This window comes from Heterodontus francisci, chromosome 12 (genome assembly GCF_036365525.1).
Source record: "Heterodontus francisci isolate sHetFra1 chromosome 12, sHetFra1.hap1, whole genome shotgun sequence".
Classification (NCBI taxonomy): domain Eukaryota; kingdom Metazoa; phylum Chordata; class Chondrichthyes; order Heterodontiformes; family Heterodontidae; genus Heterodontus; species Heterodontus francisci.
In genome coordinates, this window is record NC_090382.1 from 79,671,209 (window position 1) to 79,692,974 (window position 21,766).

At 43.4% G+C, this 21,766-nt stretch overlaps 2 protein-coding genes across 7 annotated transcripts in view; one reads left to right on the forward strand and one right to left on the reverse strand.

Moving 5' to 3' along the window:
- LOC137375952 (ubiquitin-conjugating enzyme E2 A-like) overlaps positions 1 to 2,049 on the reverse strand; it is a 28,885-nt gene extending 26,836 nt beyond the window's left edge. The window contains exon 1 of one of the 2 annotated variants that reach the window (XM_068043720.1): positions 1,857 to 2,047. In XM_068043720.1, the coding sequence (XP_067899821.1) occupies positions 1,857 to 1,900 (44 nt within the window). In that variant the 5' untranslated portion in view covers positions 1,901 to 2,047. Of the gene's footprint in view, positions 1 to 1,856 lie in introns of both variants that reach the window. The other variant, XM_068043721.1, reaches the window with a different exon arrangement.
- A 1,609-nt stretch (positions 2,050 to 3,658) lies between these two features.
- LOC137375953 (cyclin-dependent kinase-like 2) overlaps positions 3,659 to 21,766 on the forward strand; it is a 197,917-nt gene continuing 179,809 nt past the window's right edge. For all 5 annotated transcript variants that reach the window (XR_010976103.1, XM_068043723.1, XM_068043724.1 and 2 more), the window contains exons 1-3: positions 3,659 to 3,947; positions 13,424 to 13,614; positions 17,334 to 17,528. Coding sequence is in view for 4 of the 5 variants with exons in the window: in XM_068043723.1 (XP_067899824.1) it covers positions 13,447 to 13,614; positions 17,334 to 17,528 (363 nt within the window). In the remaining variant the exon portion in view is untranslated. The remainder of the gene's footprint in view (positions 3,948 to 13,423; positions 13,615 to 17,333; positions 17,529 to 21,766) is intronic.

Below are 21,766 nucleotides of genomic sequence, written 5' to 3' on the forward strand. Positions count from 1 at the left end.
TGCAGACTGCAGCCTGGGGGTGGGGGGACGTGTGGCGGGTGGACACAGTCTAAAGGTCTGCCCATGTTCAGTGACTGCTTCCTCAAATTTCCCCCTCTCTGTTTGTTACCTCCCTATGGCACCAGATCAGGAGGCCAAAGCAATTGTTTGGGCATGAACCCCAATCTTGTCATCCTACAGAGCTTTAGCATGGTCTGGATTACAAAATTTTGAATAGTTCAATAAAAATAATTGATAAGTCTACAAATAACTGCCCTGGTTAACAAATCAATATACAGACTCCTCTGATGGCTCAAGACAAGACACTACTTCCGAGCCATAAAGACTAGTAGGTCCCAAGTTCAGTCCCCCAGTCTGTACTAAGCTTAAGTGACAGTCAGGCTGCAGTGCCCATTAGAAAAGAAAAGAGGGAAAAAAATACAATCGGCCATGGTTCCCACTCTCGATGGTTCTACTATAACTCCTGCTGGAAGTGCATGTTTGGATGCTGGGGGAGAGAAGGATCACTTTAGTCATCATATGAAGAGAAATTTAAAAATATTGATATTCTAGTTACATCAGTTGACAGGAACACAGTGTACTCTATAAAGAAAATATACAATCAGTCTCACATACACTTAAAAAATGCTACATACCCAGCCAGAGTTTTTTTTAAACTAATATTTTTACAAATAGCACATCATGTTCAACGCTGCCGCTATACTAAGCGAAACATAATTGGTGGTTGCAGATACTTGTGCTATGTCCACTTAAACTGTGAAAACATTCAGCAATTCAATTTGAATGTTTTATTTCCAAATGTGGCTAATATTGGAGGTCATTTTGAACTACATGGCAGTCGGGTGAAGTATTAGCAGTTTTACATTTGTCAATGATGTTGCTTGTACCATGAGGTGATAGAGTTAAGAATCACACCAGAATTGCACTGATTGTTAATCAGTGCAAACATCATCCAGTGTGGGACTGAGCCATCCTGACCAGTAAGGTCTCTGGTTCAATGAGCTGTGTTGAGTAAGCTAATCTCAACCTACTCAGTAGTTCAGGCAGTATATTTGGCTTTAAAGAAATATCAATTTATTTAAGCACCTATAATGATCTCAGGATGTCCCTAGCCACAAAACCTATTTGTTAGTGACCTATGCTAGAAAGTGAGACACAGAATTACACCAGCACATTGTCCATGCTTACTCATGACGGATGGCAATCTAGACAATGCAGCAGAGTATCTGTAGAGCAATGCATGCAGCAGGAAAGAAAATTGGGTGAGTGGGTGGAAGAAATGTACCGCAAAACGTTAGGCACATTTGCCTATAATAATATATACAATCACAAACTAAAACAATATTTCTCCAATTTTAAATGAAATAACTTACCAAATCTATTTTAAGTACATCTATCTTATTAGCTATTGCACGGAACAAAGGAAATGGTAAACCCACACTTACTGGCAGGAACCTAACTTTGTGTTTGACTTTCCTTTACTATGGTAGGAAAACTAAGAGGCAAAAAAAGTCACCAGGATCAGCGCGACTGACACATGTACTGTATTTTACCGGCACTCCACGTATGCCCGCCTGCAGACAGACACTTTCCCAGCACCACAGGTCTGCTGCACCCCGAGTTGTTCCACCACCATCAGGGGCCTGATTCATATTAACTTTTACCGACATCCACACGCAGGGCACATACTGAGCTTGAACAAAACGAGTGGCCTGGCTGACATTGGAGGCCTTACACAAGTACACCAGATTAACCAGCATCCACAGACCGGGCGCGCGCACACACACCCCGAGCCGAGGCCCCGGAGACGCCCGGACACTTGACAAGCTCCCTTCCGCGCCTCGATCCATTTTCACCTTTTAAAGTCCCTCATCAGCCGCCGTCTCGCCGGAGTGGACATAACGTCAACAGTCGAACCACAGCAAGTCACTACGCGGTTATTGATTTAAATGTTTCCAGATTCACAGCAACAAAGAAGCCCAGATCTGCCCGCTCTGTTCCGGCTTCGGCCCAACGCCGCTTCCCACCCCCCGCCCCCTTCTCTCCGCTCCGAGTAAACAGCAACCTCCGTGGCCGGTCGGCACCGTTCCTTCCTGCATTAGCCAATCACCACTCCGGCAGTAACATAACCAACCAATCACTTTGCCAATAAAACTACCACAATGACCAATCACAGTTCAAGACTAATGCACAAATCAAAACCAGCATAGGTACTATCCTATCCAATCATAATTGAGCTACTCACTGACGCCAGCACAAATCGAACAGGAAAAGAGTATTGCAGCTTAGCCCCTTTTCACATGCGGAGGGGGATTTATTTATCTACAGACATTTGTATTTCACTTTTTCTGTGCCTGTCGAAGTGGATTTTTCACACAGCTTGATATGAAATAATGTATTAACTGTATTAAGAAACAAACTCTTTTCTTCAAGATATCTCTTAATCCATACTATGGCCGTAAACATAACTTCACCCCCTTATTGTAGATGAAGCTGTCGCGTCACCCGGCTTCTGACGCAATCGAGGTTTCTGAGAACATCGGGACGTCACTTGGCAACGGGTGGGCGTAGCCTCGGGGAAGGCGCCGGAAGGGCGTGGCCTCGGGGAAGGCGCCGGAAGGGCGTGGCCTCGGGGAAGGCACGGGTGGGCGTGGCCTCGGGGAAGGCACGGGTGGGCGTGGCCTCGGGGGCAGGGGTGGGAGGGGCGTAGCCTCGGGGGAAGGAGTGGGAGGGGCGTGGCCTCGGGGGAAGGAGTGGGAGGGGCGTGGCCTCGGGGAAGGGGTGGGAGGGGCGTGGCCTCGGGGGGAATACGTCGGAGAGGCAGGCGGTGAAAAGCGGTTCTCTCCCTGGCGGAGTGGAGGCAGGAAGTCTTGCATTGACTTTTATAAGCTGTGGTTGGGCTAAGATTGTTAAATATATTCACTGGAGATTGCTGTTTCTCTGTTTAATTATTTTGCAGTAGCAATTTAAAGAGGGAAGTGAGTCCGGGAAGATGAAGGGCTCCAGCCCCTGTACTTTAATCGGAGTAAATAATGATTGTTGTTTAAATTACACGGACATTACACGCCCGGTTTATTCCTGATTTGTTTTAACCTGCCCTTAATAAATAAATACATCCTGTTCAAGAGTTGACCAAATTCTGGGAGTGACGTTTGAGAGATGCCTGTTTAAATGTCCAGAAACAACGTGCAGACAATGAGGGAGTGATTTTCACTCCTGATCATCTGAGTCAGTTTGCAGCTGTGTCGTGTTAATTCTGAAAGGCTGCGTGGGTTAAGTGCGGAGCAAAAAAGCGGAAAGAGGTGACTAATTTATCAAACTTTTCCCCTGCACCTTCTCTAAAGGTGGAGTATTAAAAAGCAGAGGCAAAACAAAAAGTGCTGGAAATACTCAGCAGTATTTGTGGAGAGAGATGCAGAGTTGACATTTCAGAACCTGCTGAGTATTTCCAGCACTTTTTGTTTCAGATTTCCAGCATCTGCACTATTTTGCTGCTAAAAGGCAGAGCCCTGGGGAAGGCAAATTTAAATGAATCAACTCCTGTTGTGTGTCTGGCTTCCTGTTCGGATCCGCGTTCTATAACGCGGGTTTGGGAACTCCAAATTCCATTGTTTGTAGTAACCAAGTGAGTTGCTATGGGAGCGGCTGAGCTCCAAGTTATGAACACTGAGAACAGAAAGACGAGATCAAAACCATTCACAGCAGGACGATGGGTGTGGGATCAACACGTGCCTCTTGAATAAGAGTTGTGTTTACCTCCGGTCGGATTGAAAGCAGAGCAAATATTGCACCCGCTGGGTTTTAGCCACCAACCGAATGGAATTTGTTTGCTCTACTAAAGAGTGATTAAAAAAACACAACTTCACGAATCATCGCAGGATGGATGCGTCTGAGCACCACTTTAAACTAATTCTGGATTTTCAATGATTGGACTCATTCTTGAGTAGGTAGGTTATGTAGAAAGGTCGTTTTACTCGAATGCAGATATTTTATATTTAGGGGAGTTAGCAAGAATTAATTCATTTAAAATACACTGTAGCATCTGTCGTGCATCTACCAAATCACAACCTGTACTGCAAAGGATTGGTATGAATCATAGGACCATAGAAAGTTTACGGTACAGAAAGAGGCCACTTGGCTCATTGTGTCTGTGCTGGCTGAGAAACGAGCCACCCAGACTAATCCCACCTTCCAGCATTTGGTCCGTAGCCCTGTGGGTTACAGCACTTGAAGTGCATATCCAGACACCTTTTAAATGTGTTGAGGATTTCTGCCTCTACTACCCCTTCGGGCAATGAGTTTCAGACCCCAACCACCCACTGGGTGAAAAATTCTTTCCTTATCTCCCCTCTAATTTTTCTACCCATCACTTTAAAGCTATGCCCCCTAGTTACTGACCTCTCTGCTAAGGTAAATAGGCCCCTCACAATTTTGCACATTTCAATCAAACCTCCCCCCAGCCTTGTCTGTTCCAAGGAGAACAACCTCAGCCGATCCAATCTTTCCACATAGCTGCATTTTTTCAGTCCTGACAACATCCTGGTAAATCTCCTCTGTACCCTCTCTAGTGCAATTACATCCTTTCTGTAATGAGGTGACTGGAATTGCACACAGCACTCAAGTTGTGGCCTAACTAATAATTTATAGAGATTTATAATAAGTTATAAAGAGCATAACCTCCCTGCTCTTATATTCTATACCTCAACTAATGAAGGAAAAGTTTCCATATGCCTTCTCAACCATCTTAACTAATCTGTGGACATTCACTCCAAGATCTCTCACTTCCTCTACGCCTCTCAGTATTCTCCCATTAATTGTGTATTCCTTTGCCTTGTTTGACCTTCTCAAATGCATCACCTTACACTTCTCCAAGTTGAATTCCATTTGCCACTTTTCTGCCCCTGACCAGACCAACAATATCTTCCTGCAGCCTATAGTTATCTTCCTCGCTAACAACCACATGGCCAATTTTTGTGTCGCCTGCAAACTTCTTGATCATGCCCCCTACATTTATGTCCAAATCATTAATATATTCCAGAAAAAGCAGGGGACCCAGCACTGAGCCCTGTGGAAAGCCACAGGAAACAGCCTTCCGGTCACAAAAACACCTGTCAACAATTACCTTTTGTTTCCTGCCACTGAGCCAATTTTGTATCCAGCTGTTACATTTCCATGGACATTTATTTTAACCAGTCTGCCGTGTGGGACCTTGTCAAAGTCTTGCTAAAATCCATGTAGACCACATCAACTGCACTATCCTCATCAATCCTCCTTGTTACTTCTTCAAAAACTTCAATCAAGTTAGTCAGACAAGATCTTCCGTTAACAAATCCATGCTGACTATCCTTGATTAATCCATGCCCTTCTAAGTGACAGTTTATCCTGTCTCTCAGAATTGATTCCAATAATTTGCCCACTACTGAGGTTAGACTGACTAGCCTGTAATTATTCGGTCTATCCCTCACTCCTTTTTTAAACAAAGGTACAATGTTAGCAGTTCTCCAATCCTCTGGCACCACACCTGTATGTGAGGACTGGAAAATGATGGACAGACCTTCTGCTATTTCCTCCCTGGCTGCTTTTAACAGCTTGGGGTACATTTCATCTGGCCCTGGTGATTTATCAACTTTCAAGGATGCTAATCCCATTAATACTTCCTCTCTCCCTATGTTTATCACATCCAATACTTCACATCCCTCTTCCTTAACTACAATATCTGCATCATCCCTCTCTTTTGTGAGGAGAGACACAAAGTATTCATTAAGAACCATACCAATATCTTCCGATCTACACATAGGTTACCTTTTTGGTCTTTTATGGGCCCTACTCTCTCCTTAGTTATCCGCTTACTCTTAATGTATTGATAAAACATCTTTGGGTTCACCTTGATTTTGCTTGCCAATATTCTTTCATGCCCTCTCTTTGCTTTCCTAATTTCCTTTTTGATTTCACCCCTTCACTTTCTATACTCCTCTCAGCTTTCTGTAGTGTTGAGTTCTCGGTGTCGGACATAAGCTTTCCTTTTCTGCCTTATCTTACCCTGTAAGCTCCTTGACATCCATGGGGCTCTAGATTTGGCTGTTCTACCCTTTTTCTTTGTGGAAACATGCTTACTCTGAACCCCTTGAATCTCCCCTTTGAATGCCTCCTGCTGCTCTGACACTGATTTAGCTTCCACTTTCGCTAAATGACTCCTAAGCTAGGTAAAATTGGAATTGCCCGAATTGTGAACTCTAACTCCTGTTCTATCCTTGTCCTTTTCCATAATTATGTTAAAACTGACTGAATTATGATCACTATCACCAAAATGCTCTTCCATTGCCCTTCCTTCCACCTGCCCTGCTTCATTTCCTAAAACTAAGTCCAAAACTGCGCCCTCTCCTTGGACTTGCTATATACTGGTCAAAATAGTTCGCCTGAATGCACCTCAAGAATCCTGCTCCCTCAATTCCTTTCACACTAAAACTATCCCAGTTGATATTGTATTGGTTAAAATTCCATACTGCCCTATTGTTTTTGCACTTCTCAGAGATTTGCCTGCATATCTCCCTCTAACTGTTTGGAGGTCCATAGTACACTTCCAGCAGCGTGATTGCTCCTTTTTTGTTCCTTGGCTCAATCCATATGACCTCATTTGATGAACCCTCTAACTGATCATCCCTCCTCACAGCTGTAATTGTTTCTTTCACCAAAACTGCCACCCCCCCTCCTTTTTTATCCACTTCTGTATCGCGTCTGAAAACGCTGTAACCAGGAACGTTGAGCTGCCATTCCTGTCCCTCCTTAAGCCATGTTACTGTAATAGCTATTTTATCATACTGCCACATGCCTATCAGTGCCCTCAGCTCATTTACTTTATTTGCTATACTCCTTGCATTGAAGTAGATACCCTTGACCACTGCCAAACTCTTTTTTTAAATTTTCTAGCCTTTGTTTCCTCTGCCTTCCTGACTAATCCATTAATTTTCTGCCTTCCATTTCCATTTTTGATTTTGTCTCAACTGAGTCTACCCTCAGGTCCCCATCCCCCTGCCAAACTAGTTTAAACCCTCTCCAACAGCACTAACAAAGCATCTCGTAAGGAACTCAGTCCCGGCTCTGTTCAGATGCAACCCGTCCGGCCTGTACAGGTCCTATCTCCCCAGAGCCGGTCCCAATGTCCCAGGAATCTAAAGCCCTCCCTCCTGCACCAACTTTCCAGGCACGCATTCATCTTATTCTTCTATTCCTGTACACACTTGTGTGTGGCACTGGGAGAAATCTGGAGATTACTACTTTTGAGGTCCTGCTTGCTAATTTCTTACCTAGCTCAGTAAGCTCTTTCTGCAGAACCACTTCCCTCTTTCTACCTATGTCTTTGGTACCAATGTGGACCACGACTGCTGGTAGTTCACCCTCCCCACTCAGAATGCTCTGCAGCTGTTCAGTGATATTGTTGACTCTGGCACCAGGGAGGCAACACAGAGCACCAACCAGCTCTACTTCCCAAATGGCTGTAAGTTTTGAAAATTAAATTGTTATAAAGAAAAAGAAACTTGCAATTATATAACATCTTTCAAGAACTGTTGTGGGATTACACATGGATTCAGTAGTGCTAGAGGATGTGAGATAGTTAGAACAGGGTTTGCAGATGTAATTCAGTACCTACATTTAAGTCATACATTTTGTCGTCATTGTATTTCCATTATTCCTTTATCCATATTTATAATGAAACCAAGGGCTGGATATTACGGTGGGCAGGGGGGAGGCCCATCCACTGGCCGAAAGGTCGGTGGCGATCCCGCCTTCGCCGGGCCTGGGGATCCAGACAGAATTTTACGTTCCCCAAGCCCTTACTTGGTCTTGGGTGGGACTTCCACCTCATTGAGGCAGAAAGTCCCGCCTAATGGAGCTGCCGACCAATCAGTGGGCCAGCAGCTCTTAGTCCCAGCAGCGCCACCAGGAGTGGTGACCACTGCTGGGACTACACCCAGGAAGATGATGGACATCCCTGGAAAAGAGGTAAGTTTTTAGGGCCTCACCGGGGCCAATTGGGCGGGACCCGGCAAGGCAAGGGAGGTCGGTTGGGGGGGGGGCGGATGGGGGGTGTGTTGTGCGTTGAAGCAGTTGGGGCTTCGGGGGCGGCCCTCCATCGAGCACTGGGTCTCCGATCAGGAGTGCCCCCCCCCCCCCCCCAGCCTGCCAGAATGCTGCCTACTTTTGTCAGGCGAGTTTTCTGAGGCCTCGGGCACCTGCCAGCCAAACATAAAATACACGTGGCAGCAGGGTTAATTGTTAATTATGGTTAAGCATGGTTAATTAAGTTAATTGGCCACTTAAGGGCCTTGATTGGCCTGGGGCGGGCGGGCTGTTTCTCGCAGCCGCCACTCCGCGTAAATTGTCAGCGGAGGTGGGAGCCGGTCGGGAATGCCCCCCAGCCTCCCACTCTATTTTACGCCATCACACTTTTTTGGGGGCGTGCAATTCCGGCCTAACTCTGTAAACGTGTCACATTGCACTTTCCTACCAGCTGCAGCACCTCCACTGCTGGGTATTAAATTAGAGTGTGCAACGTTTACATAAGCAGTTTCCGTTATAAATGTGGACACAGGAATTTTAATTGAAAAATTGATAGGGCTGAATAGATGAACGATTTTTATATATATATATATATATGATTTTATGTTTAAGAGCTCTTGTCCAATTATATTCTGTTGTTGTGCTGTTTCCTATTGAGTCTTGCATTAAAAATAAATCAAGATGCTGTTTTGGATTTTTTTGGCAAAGCATCTTACAGTTTATGGGTTTTTTACGCCAGATATTTTCTTGGTTTCGGCATCATTCTTGGAAGCAGACCTCACATCCCCTATGATCTGCAGTGCAATATTTTCTGCCCAACAGCATCAGCCGTGGATTAAATGGGAAGCACTCTTGCATCTGAGTCACACTTCAGAGACTTAAGCACAAAAATATAGGCTGACATTCTAGTGGAGCACTGCACTGTAGGAGGTACTGTCCTTTGGATGAGATGTTAAACTGAGGCCCTGTCTGTTCTCTCAGATGGGCATAAAAGATCCAATGGCACTATTTTGAAGACGAGCAGGGAAGTTCTTCCCCAGTGTCTTGGTCAATATTTATCCCTCAATCAACAACCCTAAAAAAAACAGATGATCTGGTCGTCACACCACTGTTTTGGTAATTACTGTGTGCAACTTGGCTGCTGTGTTTCCTATATCACAGCAGTGAGTACACTTCAAAAGTATTTCATTGACTGTAAAAGTGCCTTGGGATATCCAGGGGTTGTGAAAGTTGCTATATAAATGCAAGTTTTTCTTATTCCAATGATAAGATGACACAAGGACCATAAAAATATCCCTTATTCCATACACATCCTATGGAAATATGTTACGTGCTACCACATGAATTCTCCTATCTTGGAAGATGGATTGAATAGGCACTTCACGGTACGGCACAGACTTTGGGCCAGTGGCTGGTTTACTTAAGTAAAACACAGTAATGAATAATATGCTGTTTGAGAATGTATGCCCTTACACTCCTTGGCCTATGAAAACAACAAAGGTACAACGTTTTCTGCAAACATGGGCTGTATGACGGAAGTCTAGCTTAACTCGAGGAAGCTGAGCTGGTTCAGAATTTTAAAATTCAGACAGCCTTTTCCTGTTTTCTGCAAAATTGTACACAACACTGGCAGAGGATCCTAGCAATACAAAAATATTCTAAATTTTTAAAACTCAAGCAATTCATGACAAAATCCAATTTACTACTGCCCTCATACATACAAATCCAAAGCTCCCACAAGAAAAAGGGAAGAAGGGCTTTAAGTTATATAGCACCTTTCATGAACTCAAGATGTCTCGAAGCGCTTTACAACCAATGGATTACTTTTGAAGTGTAGTCACTGTTATAATGTAAGAAATATTCAAATAACCAAATATTTAAACTTTGCCTGCAAAAGTAAATTGCTACCTCTCTTGATCACACCTAACTTTTGTTCTCCACCGGTGATATGCTCCTCCTGCGCTTTGTGGGAAATCAGGGACGCTTGCAGTATCCCTGACGAATGTGTGTGCAGGAAGTGTATCCATCTGCAGCTACTGGCAACCCGCATTACGAAGCTGGAGCTGCAGGTGGTTTCACTGTGGAGCATCCGTGATGCTGAGGACTTCGTGGATAGCATGTTTAGCGAGGTGGTCACACCACAGATAATGGCCGCACAGGCAGAAAAGGGATGGGTGACCAACAGGCGGAGTAGTAGGTGCAGACAGGTAGTGCAGGGGTCCCCTGTGGCCACCCCCTCTCAAACAGATATACCGCTTTGGATACTGTTGGGATGGCCTCCCAGCGGAAAGCAGCAACAGCCAAGTTTGTGGCACCACGGATGGCTCTGCTGCACAGCAGGGAGGGAAAAAGACTGGGAGAGCCATAGTGATAGGAGATTCAATTGTAAGGGGAACAGACAGGCGTTTCTATGGCCACAAATGAGACCCCAGGATGGTATGTGCCTTCCTGGTGCTAGGGTCAAGGATGTCTTGGAGTGGCTGCAGGACATTCTGAAGGGGGAGGGTAAACAGCCAGTAGTCGTGGTACATGTCGGTACCAACGACATAGGTTAAAAAAAGGGATGAGGTCCTGCAAGATGAATTTAAGGAGTTAGGAGCTAAATTAAAAAGCAGGACCTCAAAGGTAATAATCTCAGGATTACTTCCTGTGCCACGTGTTAGTGAGTATAGGAACAGGAGAATAGACCAGATGAATGCGTGGCTGGAGAAAAGGTGCAGGAGGAAGGGATTTAGATTCCAGGGACATCGGGACCGGTTCTGGGGAAGGTGGGACCTGTACAAGTGGGACAGGTTACACCCAGGCAGGACCGGACTAGATGTCCTCGCGGGGGCTTTTGTTAGTGCTGTTGGGGAGGATTTAAACTAGAATGGCAGGGGGATGGGAACCTGAGCGGGGAGACTGAGGAGGAGGAAACAAGGATAGAAACGAAAGACAGGGAACAAAAAGGCAAACGTGGAAGGCATAGAAATGAAGGGCAAGAAAAAAATAGGACCATAGTGCGAAATATTGCTAAGATGACTAAGAAAGTTAAAAAGACAAGCCTAAAGGCATTGTGTTTCAATGCGTGGAGTATTCGCAATAAGGTAGGCGAATTAATTGCGCAAATAGATGTAAATGGATACGATATAGTTGTGATTACGGAGACATGGCTGCAGGGTGACCAAGGATGGGAACTGAACATCCAGGATTATTCAATATTTAGGAACGTCAGGCAAAAAGGGAAAGGAGGTGGAAATCAATACAATAGTGAAGAAGCATATTAGTTCAGAGAATCTTGATGTGGAATCTGTATGGATGGAGCTAAGAAACAACAAGGGGCAGAAAATGTTGGTGGGGGTTGTGTATAGACCCCAAGACAGCAGTGGTGATGTAGAGGATGGCATTAAACAGGAAATTAGAGGCGCATGCAATAAAGGTGCAACTGTAATTATGGGTGACTTTCATCTTAATATGGATTGGGCGAACCAAATTAGCAATAATACTGCAGAGGAGGAATTCCTGGAGTGCGTACATGATGGTTTTTTGGACAAGTACATTGCGGAACCAACTAGAGAACAGGCCATCCTAGACTGGGTATCGTGTAATGAGAAAGGATCAGTTAACAATCTTGTTGTGCAGGGTCCCGTGGGGAAGGGCAACCATAACATGATAGACTTCTTCATTAAGATGGAGAGTGAGCGAGTTGATTCCGAGACTAGGGTCCTGAATCTATATAAAGGAAACTATGAAGGTGTGAGGCGCGAGTTGGCTATGATAGATTAGGGAACATTACTTAAGGGTTGGCAGTGGATAGGCAATGGCTAGCACTTAAAGAGTGCATGGATGAATTACAACAATTGTTTATTCCTGTCTGTAAAGATTGGTTCCAGTACAATCCTTCACCAACTGGCTTTCTAAAATATAATATTGCCTTCTGTAAGGAGACAAACTACAGACGCAGCAGGAGTCCCATGCGCCTCAGGCAAACTGCCATTGTGCTAAGAAAATGCCAGTTAATTTGCATGATAATTGCCTTAATTGGCTTCCCGCTGCTGCCAGGTGGATTGCAGTCCAGGCATGCAGCCCACCCCTGGGAAAAGCAGCCGGAGGCGGGAAAACATCAATAAGCCAACCTAATACACTTTTTAAAAATTTTCCTCTCTTCCCCCCACCTTCCAAACCTGCCTCCAAGGGGCTGGGAAAATACCCCCCATTGTTTCTAATTTATATTTGCTACTTGGAATGAGAAGCTCAGTGCGAACCCGTTGAATGGGCAAACAATACCTAATTGGGAGAGGCAGTTGAACCAGGAGCAGTAGCCTAGAAACTACAAAATGATCTAGTGATATTAGAAGACATGGTACTCAACATATCTAATTACTATAGGACAACAATCAACAACACAAATAAAATGCTGAAATATCTAGCCAAAATAGCAGAGCAAGAGTCACAGGAAGTCAAACATAAACTGTATAGTGCTCTGGTTAGATTACACTGAATATTGTGTCCAGTTTTGACCACCAGCGCACAATCTAGACATTCAAGACACAAGATCCTTAGCCTCAGAGTAATAAATTGTGAGGAAAAACTGGAGTTTGGTTTTCCAGCCTTGAAAGGAGGCGATGGAGAGAAATAACATTATAAAGGGAGATAAGATAGTAAATGGTGTATAAAAGGTAATTCCGGAATACAACTTAAAATTAAGCTGTAATAGTAGGACAACAAGACACAGGTTCAAACTATTGAAAGGTAAATTTAGGATTGATATCAGAAACTTGTTTTCATAAACTGATCAACAAGTGACTCCATGCACTTTTAAGTGGGATAGTGGATGTGTATGGCTGGAATTATTTAAGAGATTCTGTAGTGAAGGCTCTGGATGGATCAGTGAGGGAATTGAGACAATTTACTTTCTTCATCTGTATCAATTTTGTGAGCAGCTGTGACGATGACGAAGCACAGAGCAAGAACAAGGCATCTGTCCATGAAAGAGGAAATTAAATGGGTATATAAGGCTGTTTTATACAATCCCAGCCAACAATGCAATGGACAACATACTCTTACGCTTCCACCAATTTTATTTTGAAAACAGCCATTCCCCTCTGCAGAAGCATTTGGCCATGCTTCAATGCTTCCCATCAGACCACAGCCAGAGTCACTAATTCAGAATGGAGTGCACTGTGGATGAGAACTGCACCTTGCAGCTTTTAACTCTGGGCAGGGGTGCTCCAACATTCTGTAACCCGCACCTCCCTTTATTACTATTATATTTCATAGAGCTGAATAGGAATAAGGTGCTGTTAATTAAACACATATTCCATATGTTTTCACTGACTATAATCCATAACTCCTTATTAACAGCAACATATATATTCTGATACAGGTTAAAAAAAATCAGACCTAGAAATGGAGATGTATGAGAATCTAGGACTAGTGGGAGAGGGTACTTATGGATCGGTAATGAAATGCAGGCACAAAGAGACAGGACAAATAGTTGCCGTCAAAAGATTTCAGGACCGAGATGATGACAGACTGGTAAAGAAAATTGCTGTAAGAGAAATACGATTTCTGAAGGTAAGAGCATGAATTATTATTAATTTGGGGGAAAACTGGAGACTGAGCAGGTAGAAAATGTAATTTTAAAGTATTCGGGTGGATTTATTAAAAGTGAAATAAGTTTTCCCTAATGGATCAGTGGGTAAATGCACCATGTGACATGGTACTGAGTCATGTAAAACAGGAATGTCCTAGGTTTAGCATTTGGTCTATGTTATCAAATGTCAACTGGGACTAGGTGGTGGGTGCTCCGATATTCCTTAGTTCCCTTGGGCTAGAGAAGAGAAATATTAGACCGGGCTTCTGCTTGCTGGAAGTAATGCTGTTGCTGAGGATAGATTTGGGCCTCTTGGAATCGCAACCTACAATTCTCTACACTAATCCCTCACGAAGTATCCTGGAGAAGATGGGCATGTGTTTTTGTAAAACCCCCTCAGCAACAGCAGTGAATTAAGCAATTGGTGACAAGTAAGTTTGGCGTCTGGCATTGAACTTGGACATTGTGAACATCAATGTGACTACTATACTGCAAATTGTTCGCTGTGGGCCTTTCTGCCACACTGAAGGTGGATGCCTGTTATATAGCTGAGGAGGAAACCGTTGAGACTTGTAAGGATAGCTAATGAAGGTCCGATCTAGAGGTTGGCAATGAGAGTTGGATTGCACATTGCTGATGCTGAAGCCTTGCACCTCTGACTGATGGAACCACTGTCAGTCGGTTATAGTGTCTGTCGTGTATTTACAAAAATGGTCACAGTGCACTTATATTTTATGGTGACTTATGTATTGTCATCCAGACCTCATTAATTAGCATTTTAGCTGAGGATATTTTTGGATTAGTAGTTCCAGAATGGCCTGAAGGTTGTTTGTGTGCAAGCATGGATTCCACTGATATCAACGACTCTAAGGTTGCCATGGTACTCATATTTGGAATGAATAGGGAAAGATTACTTCCTCTGGTTTTGGAGAAGTGGTCAGGTCTTCATCACTTTAAAAATATCACTGGGTAGAGAAGTTAGAAGAAATTTCTTTATGCAGAAAGTTGTTAGAGCATAAAATGCTTTATCACAGGCAATGGTTGAGACAGAGACAATTCCATGTTTTAAGGAAAAAAATAGTATAAATACTTGAAACTGGAAAATAGAAGGATGTTAGGAAAGAATGGTGTGATTAACTTCAGTTTGCTCAGCATAGATACAATGGGCCGAATGGCCTCATGGAGCTGAAAACTTCTATGGTGTCATAAAATACTTGGCCAATCTTTGGGTTTTATGAGGGAAGCTGGAAAATGCACCAAATGCAATTTGTGTCATTTTATTCCTTATAATACAACTTAAAATACACTCTCATAGTGATTAATTTTCATAAATCACAGTTGAAGCCATTAGTTTTCAGTTTTCACAGAAAAGCAAAGTGAACTGTGGAATGTGATCCCAAACAATAATAAAAATTGTGAATTCCAAAGAAATAAAAAGGAATTTAACTTATTCAGTTGGTCATAGACCTTTATTCAGGGCTGATTTTCAGTTGTAAGTTGCTTTTTCAAAGGTTGGTTCTTTGCAGGTTGCGTCAACCTTTTCAAAGCTGTTCATTAGCTTTTCTGAGTTTAGTAGGTTATGCTTCTTGTGAGGAGTTTCTGACCAGCAAAAGAGCTCAAAGCTTTGTTTATCTGTTGATAAACAGCAACAATTGACTATCCTTCTTGGGGTGGCAAATGGAGTTGGCTCCAAGATGACATGAATGACGACGGAAGATTAGAATTCAGTCAACTCTCCTTGGTAGACTCTAATTTGCAAACTGAGCCATTCAGGTAGTTAAAACAAAAGCAACATACTCCGGATACTGGAAATCTGCACGACACGTTGGCACAGTGGTTAGCACCGGAGCCTCACAGCTCCAGCGACCCGGGTTCAATTCTGGGTACTGCCTGTGTGGAGTTTGCAAGTTCTCCCTATGTCTGCGTGGGTTTTCTCCGGGTGCTCCGGTTTCCTCCCACAAGCCAAAAGACTTGCAGGTTGGTAGGTAAATTGGCCATTCTAAATTTGCCACTAATATAGGTAGGTGGTAGTGAAATATAGGGACAGGTGGGGATGTTTGGTAGGAATATGGGATTAGTGTAGGATTAGTATAAATGGGTGGTTGATGGTCGGCACAGACTCGGTGGGCCGAAGGGCTTGTTTCAGTGCTGTATCTCTAAACTAAACTAAACTAAACTAAACTAAAATGTTGGAAATGCTCAGCTGGCCGGGCATCTGTGGAGAGATAAACCGAGTTAACATTTCAGGTCTTTGATCTTCCATTTGAACTTCAAACCACAGGTCTTCAAATCTCCAGGACACTGTTCATAATTGACCAGACAACCTGGCAGTTAAAGAGATCTGGATGGGTAGATCTGTCACAGGGGATTGAGATTCTTCCTTCTCGCGTCTGAATATCTCTTCAAGATAATGGCAAAATCACATTAGTATGATCTGCCTTTTTAAAAAATGTATTCATGGAATGTGGGCATCACTGGCAAGGCCAGCATTTATTGCCCATCCCTAATGCCTTTAATAAGGTGAGCCACTTTCTTGAACTGCTGCAGTGTGGTATAGATACACCCACAGTGCTGTTAGGTAGGGAGTTTCAGGATTTTGATCCAGCGATGATGAAGGAATGATGACGTATTTTCAAGCCAGGATAGTGTGTGACTTGGAGGGGAACTTGCAGGTACTGGTGCTGCCATGCACCTGGACAAGCAAAGGGGGAGTTTAAAAAGGGAAAAAAAGAAAGACTTGCATTTCTATAGTGCCTTTCACAGCTTCCGGATGTCCCACAGCACTTTATAGCCACTGAAGTACTTTTGAAGTGTAGTCACTATTGCAATTGCAGGAACCATGGTAGCCAATTTGCCTACAACAAGCTCCCACAAACAGCAACGTGATAATGACCAGATAATCTTCTTATTAGTGATGTTGATTGAGAGATAACTATTGGCTAGGACAACAGGAATAACTCTTCTGTTCTTCTTTGAAAAAGTGTCATGGGAACTTTTATGTTTACCCAAGAGAGCAGACAGACAGGTTTAACGTTTCATCCAAAAGGCGAGACTTCCGACAATGCAGCAGACCCTTAGTACTGCATGGGAGTGTTGGTCTAGATTGTTTTGTGCTCAAGTCTCTGCTGTGGGACTTAAACCTACAATCTTTTGACTTGAGGCAAGAGTGATACCAACTGAGGCACTACTGTGTGGTGACTAGTGCTTTGTGCTGGTAAGCTGTGCAGTTTAGCTGGTTAAATTCCAGCAGTACACCTGTGAACGCTTGGGATTTCCTAAGCCTTGGCTCTTACAAATCTGTCTAAATTCTTTAAATTAGGAAAGTGGAAATTGTCCTTGTGGAGGAAGGGTGTGCACTCCATATCAGGCAAATAGAAACTGTACTTTGGTGGATTTCTCAGTAGTTTGGCTGGAAAACTGTTAAGCACGGTGATTGATTTTCATGCTTGGCTGACTAAATAAAAAGAGACAGCTGGTAGAAGGTGGTGATATCCCCATGAATTCTCTTTCCCCAACTATTTAGTGCCCCTCCTTCTCACATTCCTGCCCAAGATCAAGACCTCGTAGAATGGGGAATTGCAAAGTTCCACTTTGTATTCTGTCTTAACCACCATGGTTCTATTTTTTAGCACAACGTTACAAGTTTCAGTAGTGAGTAATTATGATTTTCTTTATGTACACTTGATTTATTATCTGACAGCAATTTAGGCATGAAAATCTGGTAAACCTTATTGAGGTGTTCAAGCAGAAGAAACGTTTATTCCTCGTGTTTGAGTTTGTGGATCACACTGTTTTGGATGATTTGGAACGGTTTCCAAATGGACTGGAGAGTAAGAGACTCAGAAAATGCCTTATTCAGGTATTAAGGGCCACAGAGTACCTTCACAAGAACAATGTGAGTAAACGCAATTGAGGACACAAGATTTATGAATAAATTGTTTGTGGCTTTGCCCCTTTTGCATTTGATAAATATAATTTTTTTTAATATGTGTATATATGAGACACGTCAGAAAACGTTGCCAAAAATACGATCAAAACCATTGCAATAGGCAGGTTTGTGGGCAGGAGGTGCATGCTCAATGCATGATTTTAAATATATAGACAGAGGATCCTAAAGGAAATTGGATCTGTCAGTGGATTAAGCACACTGCCCCCAAATTTGTTCAGTTCAGTTCAGAGATACAGCACTGAAACAGGCCCTTCGGCCCACCGAGCCTGTGCCGACCATCAACCACCCATTTATACTAATCCTACACTAATCCCATATTCCTACCACATCCCCACCTGTCCCTATATTTCCCTACCACCTACCTATATTAGTGGCAATTTAGAATGGCCAATTTACCTACCAACCTGCAAGTCTTTTGGCTGTGGGAGGAAACCGGAGCACCCGGAGGAAACCCACGCAGACACAGGGAGAACTTGCAAACTCCACACAGGCAGTACCCAGAATTGAACCCGGGTCACTGGAGCTGTGAGTCTGCAATGCTAACCACTGCACCACTGTGCCGCTCAGCTGTCCTACCAGACTCTTGCTGTAGCTTCAGCAGGAATTTGCTGCAGCATTAATAAACCCACCTGCACTCCTACTTACTCTGTCTCTCTGGGGACTTTTCACTAAGCCACAACTCATAGAGTCATAGAGTCGTACAGCATAGAAACAGGCCCTTCGGCCCACCGCATCCATGCCGACCATAATGCCTATCTATACTAATCCCACCTGCCTGCATTAATTCCATATCCCTCTATGCCTTGCTCATTCAAGTACCTGTCCAGATGCCTCTTAAATGTTGCTACTGTTCCTGCCTCCACCACCTCTTCAGGCAGCTCATTCCAGATACCCACTATTCATTGTGTGAAAAATTTACCCCTTTGATCCCCTTTAAACCTCCTCCCTCTCACCTTAAATCTATGCCCTCTAGTTTTAGTCACCCCTACCATGGGAACAGACTCTGGCTATCTACCCTATCTATGCCTCTCATAATTTTATATCCCTCTATCATGTCCCCTCTCAGCCTCCTTCGCTCCAGTGAAAACAGACCCAGCCTATCCAATCTTTCTTTATAACTCAAGCCCTCCAAACCAGGCAACACCCTTGTGAATCTTTTCTGCACCCTCTCTAGCTTAATCACATCTTTCCTGTAGTGCGGCGACCAGAACTGCACAGTACTCCAAATGCGGCCTAACCAATGTTATGTACAACTGTAACATGACGTCCCAACTCTTGTACTCAATGCCTCGGCCGATGAAGGCAAGCATGCCATACACCTTCTTCACCACCCTGTCTACCTGTGTTGCCACTTTCAGGGAACAATGCACTTGCACCCCAAGGTCTCTCTGCTCAAGAACACTCCCCAGGACCCTGCCATTCACTGCATATGTCCTGCCCTGGTTTAACTTCCCAAAATGCATCATTTCGCACTTGTCTGCGTTAAATTCCATTTGCCAATCCCTTGCCCACTTTCCCAGTTGATCTATATCCTGTTGTAACCTTAGACAACCTTCTTCATTGTCCACTATACCACCAATTTTGGTGTCATCTGCAAACTTACTAATCATGCCCCCTACATTCACATCCAAGTCATTAATATATATGACAAACAACAGAGGGCCCAGCACCGATCCCTGTGGCACACCACTGGTCACCAGCCTCCAATCTGAAAAACAACCCTCCACTACCACCCTCTGCCTCCTATCACCAAGCCAATTTTGTGTCCTGACAAACAGGAATATTTAACTCATTATATACTATATATCTTTCTATTAGCTGTTTAAAGGCTTTGGTAAGCTAAAATCCTGATAATGGCTCATAAAACTTTGAAAAATAAAATGACTAAAATGGCAGTGAAACCAGTTAGTAATCGCGTGGCCGGAAGCAGTGGCAGCAAAGGTAGGAAGGGCAATACTGACCCCCTGGTACCTGTTGCTCCATTACTTTAATCATGATTTACTGATTTGTGAGTGTGATTACTGCTGTATGAAACAATAATTCATGGTGCCTACTGATCAATTAAATTATTGATTTGTTGGTGTGCCACTAATTCATATATACTGCCCAATTAATTCATGAATTCACTGGTGCTTACTTTTCCATTAAGTAATTTATTCATGTTCTGAATGCTCCATTAATTTATTTGATGGCATAATTTAATTTGCTTTATGGGATGTGGGCATTGCTGGTGAGGCCAGCATTTGTTGCCATCCCTAATTACCCTTGAAAAGGTGGTAGTGAGCTACCTTCTTGAACTACTGCTCTCCATGTAGTGTAGGTACATCCAAAATGCTGTTAGGAATGGAGTTCCAGGATTTTGATTCAGCGACAGTAATATATTTCCAAGTCAGGATGGTGTGTGGCTTGGAGGGGAACTTGCAGATGGTGGGGTTCTCATGCGACTGCAGACCTTGTCCTTCTAGGTGGAAGAGGTCCCGGGTTTGGACGGTGCTGTTGAAGGAGGTGTGATGATTTGATAATGCGCATCTTGTAGATGGTACATACTGCTGCCTCTGTGCATCGGTGGTGAAGGGAGTGAATGTTTAAGGTTTTGGATGGGGTGCCAATCAAGCAGGCTGCTTTGTCCTGGATGGTGTTGAGATTCCTGAGTGTTGCTGGAGCTCCGCTCATCCAGGCAAGTGGAGAGAACTCCATCAAATTCCTGACCTTTGTCTTGTAGATGGTGGACAAGCTTTGGGGAGTCAGGAGGTGAGTTACTCACTGAAGAATTCCCAGCCTCTGACCTGCTCTTGTAGTCACAGTATTTATTTAATTAATTAATTACTGGCTGCTCCAGTTTAGTTTCTGGTCAGTGGTAACCCCAAGGATATTGCTAGTGGAGGATTCAGCGATGATAATGCCGTTGAATGTCAAAGGGAGATGGTTTGATTCTCTCATGTTGGAGATGGTCATTGCCTGGCATTTTTGTGGCGCGAATGTTACCTGCCACTTATCAGCCAAAGCCTGAATGTTGTCCAGGTCTTGTTGCAAATGGACACAGACTCCTTCAGTATCTGAGGAGTTGTGAATGGTACTGAACATCATACGATCATCAGTGAACATCCCGCTTCTGACCTTATGATGGAGGAAGGTCATTGATGAAGTCGCTGAAGATGGTTGGGCCTCAGACACTAACCTGAGGAACTCCTGCAGCAATGTCCTGGGGCTGAGATGATTGGCCTCCAACAACCACAATGAGCTTCCATTGTGCTATGTATCACTCCAACCTGCAGAGAGTTTTCACCCTGATTGCCATTAACTTCAATTTGGCTAGGGCTCCTTGATGCCAACTAGATCAAATGCTGCCTTGATATCAAGGGCAATCACTCTCACCTCACCTCTTGAGTTCAACTCTTTTGTCCACGGTTAAACCAAGGCTGTAATGAGGTCAGAAGCCAAGTGGCCCTGGCGGAATCCAAACTGAGCATCAGTGAGCAGGTTGTTGCTGTTTGAGTGGTGCTTGATAACACTGTTGATGACACCTTCCATCACTTCCCGTGTCCACTGCTTCATTAATTCATGAATTTACTGGTTCTTGCTTCCTCATTAATTAATTAATTCAGGTCCCTAGTGCTTCTTTAGTTTATTTATTGGCATGTCTGCTATTGCGTTAATTCATTAATTCAATGCTGTTTGTCTTTCCATTAATTTATGATTCATTTGTTCTTCTGCCATTTTACTTCATTTAATTTATTGATTTGTTGGTTGCCTTCTGGTGTATAAATTTCTAAATTCACTACTGCCTACTATTTTGCTAGTATCTACTGCTTCATCAATGTATCAATTTACTGATACTTACAAAGCTGTAATGCCATTGTTGTCACAGGGTTTTGTTGCTTGTGGATTGTCTTGGCTTCTGATGGATCAGATTTCTGTTATATGGTGTCAAAAAATTGTTTTGATTCATAATTTGATTTCTCTGCTTTACTCTATTATATGTTTATTTCAATACTATAGTATTAGTTTCTGTTGTCCACTTTTTTAGGGTATATTGTTATCATGTTCTTTGAGCATATTGAGTTAAAAATATTCAACAGTGCACAGTCTTGACTTCTTTTATGCAATGTCATAGGAGAGCAACTAGGATGTATATATAAAGTGAAGAGCTATAACAGAGTGATTAGGGGATAACAGGGAATGCC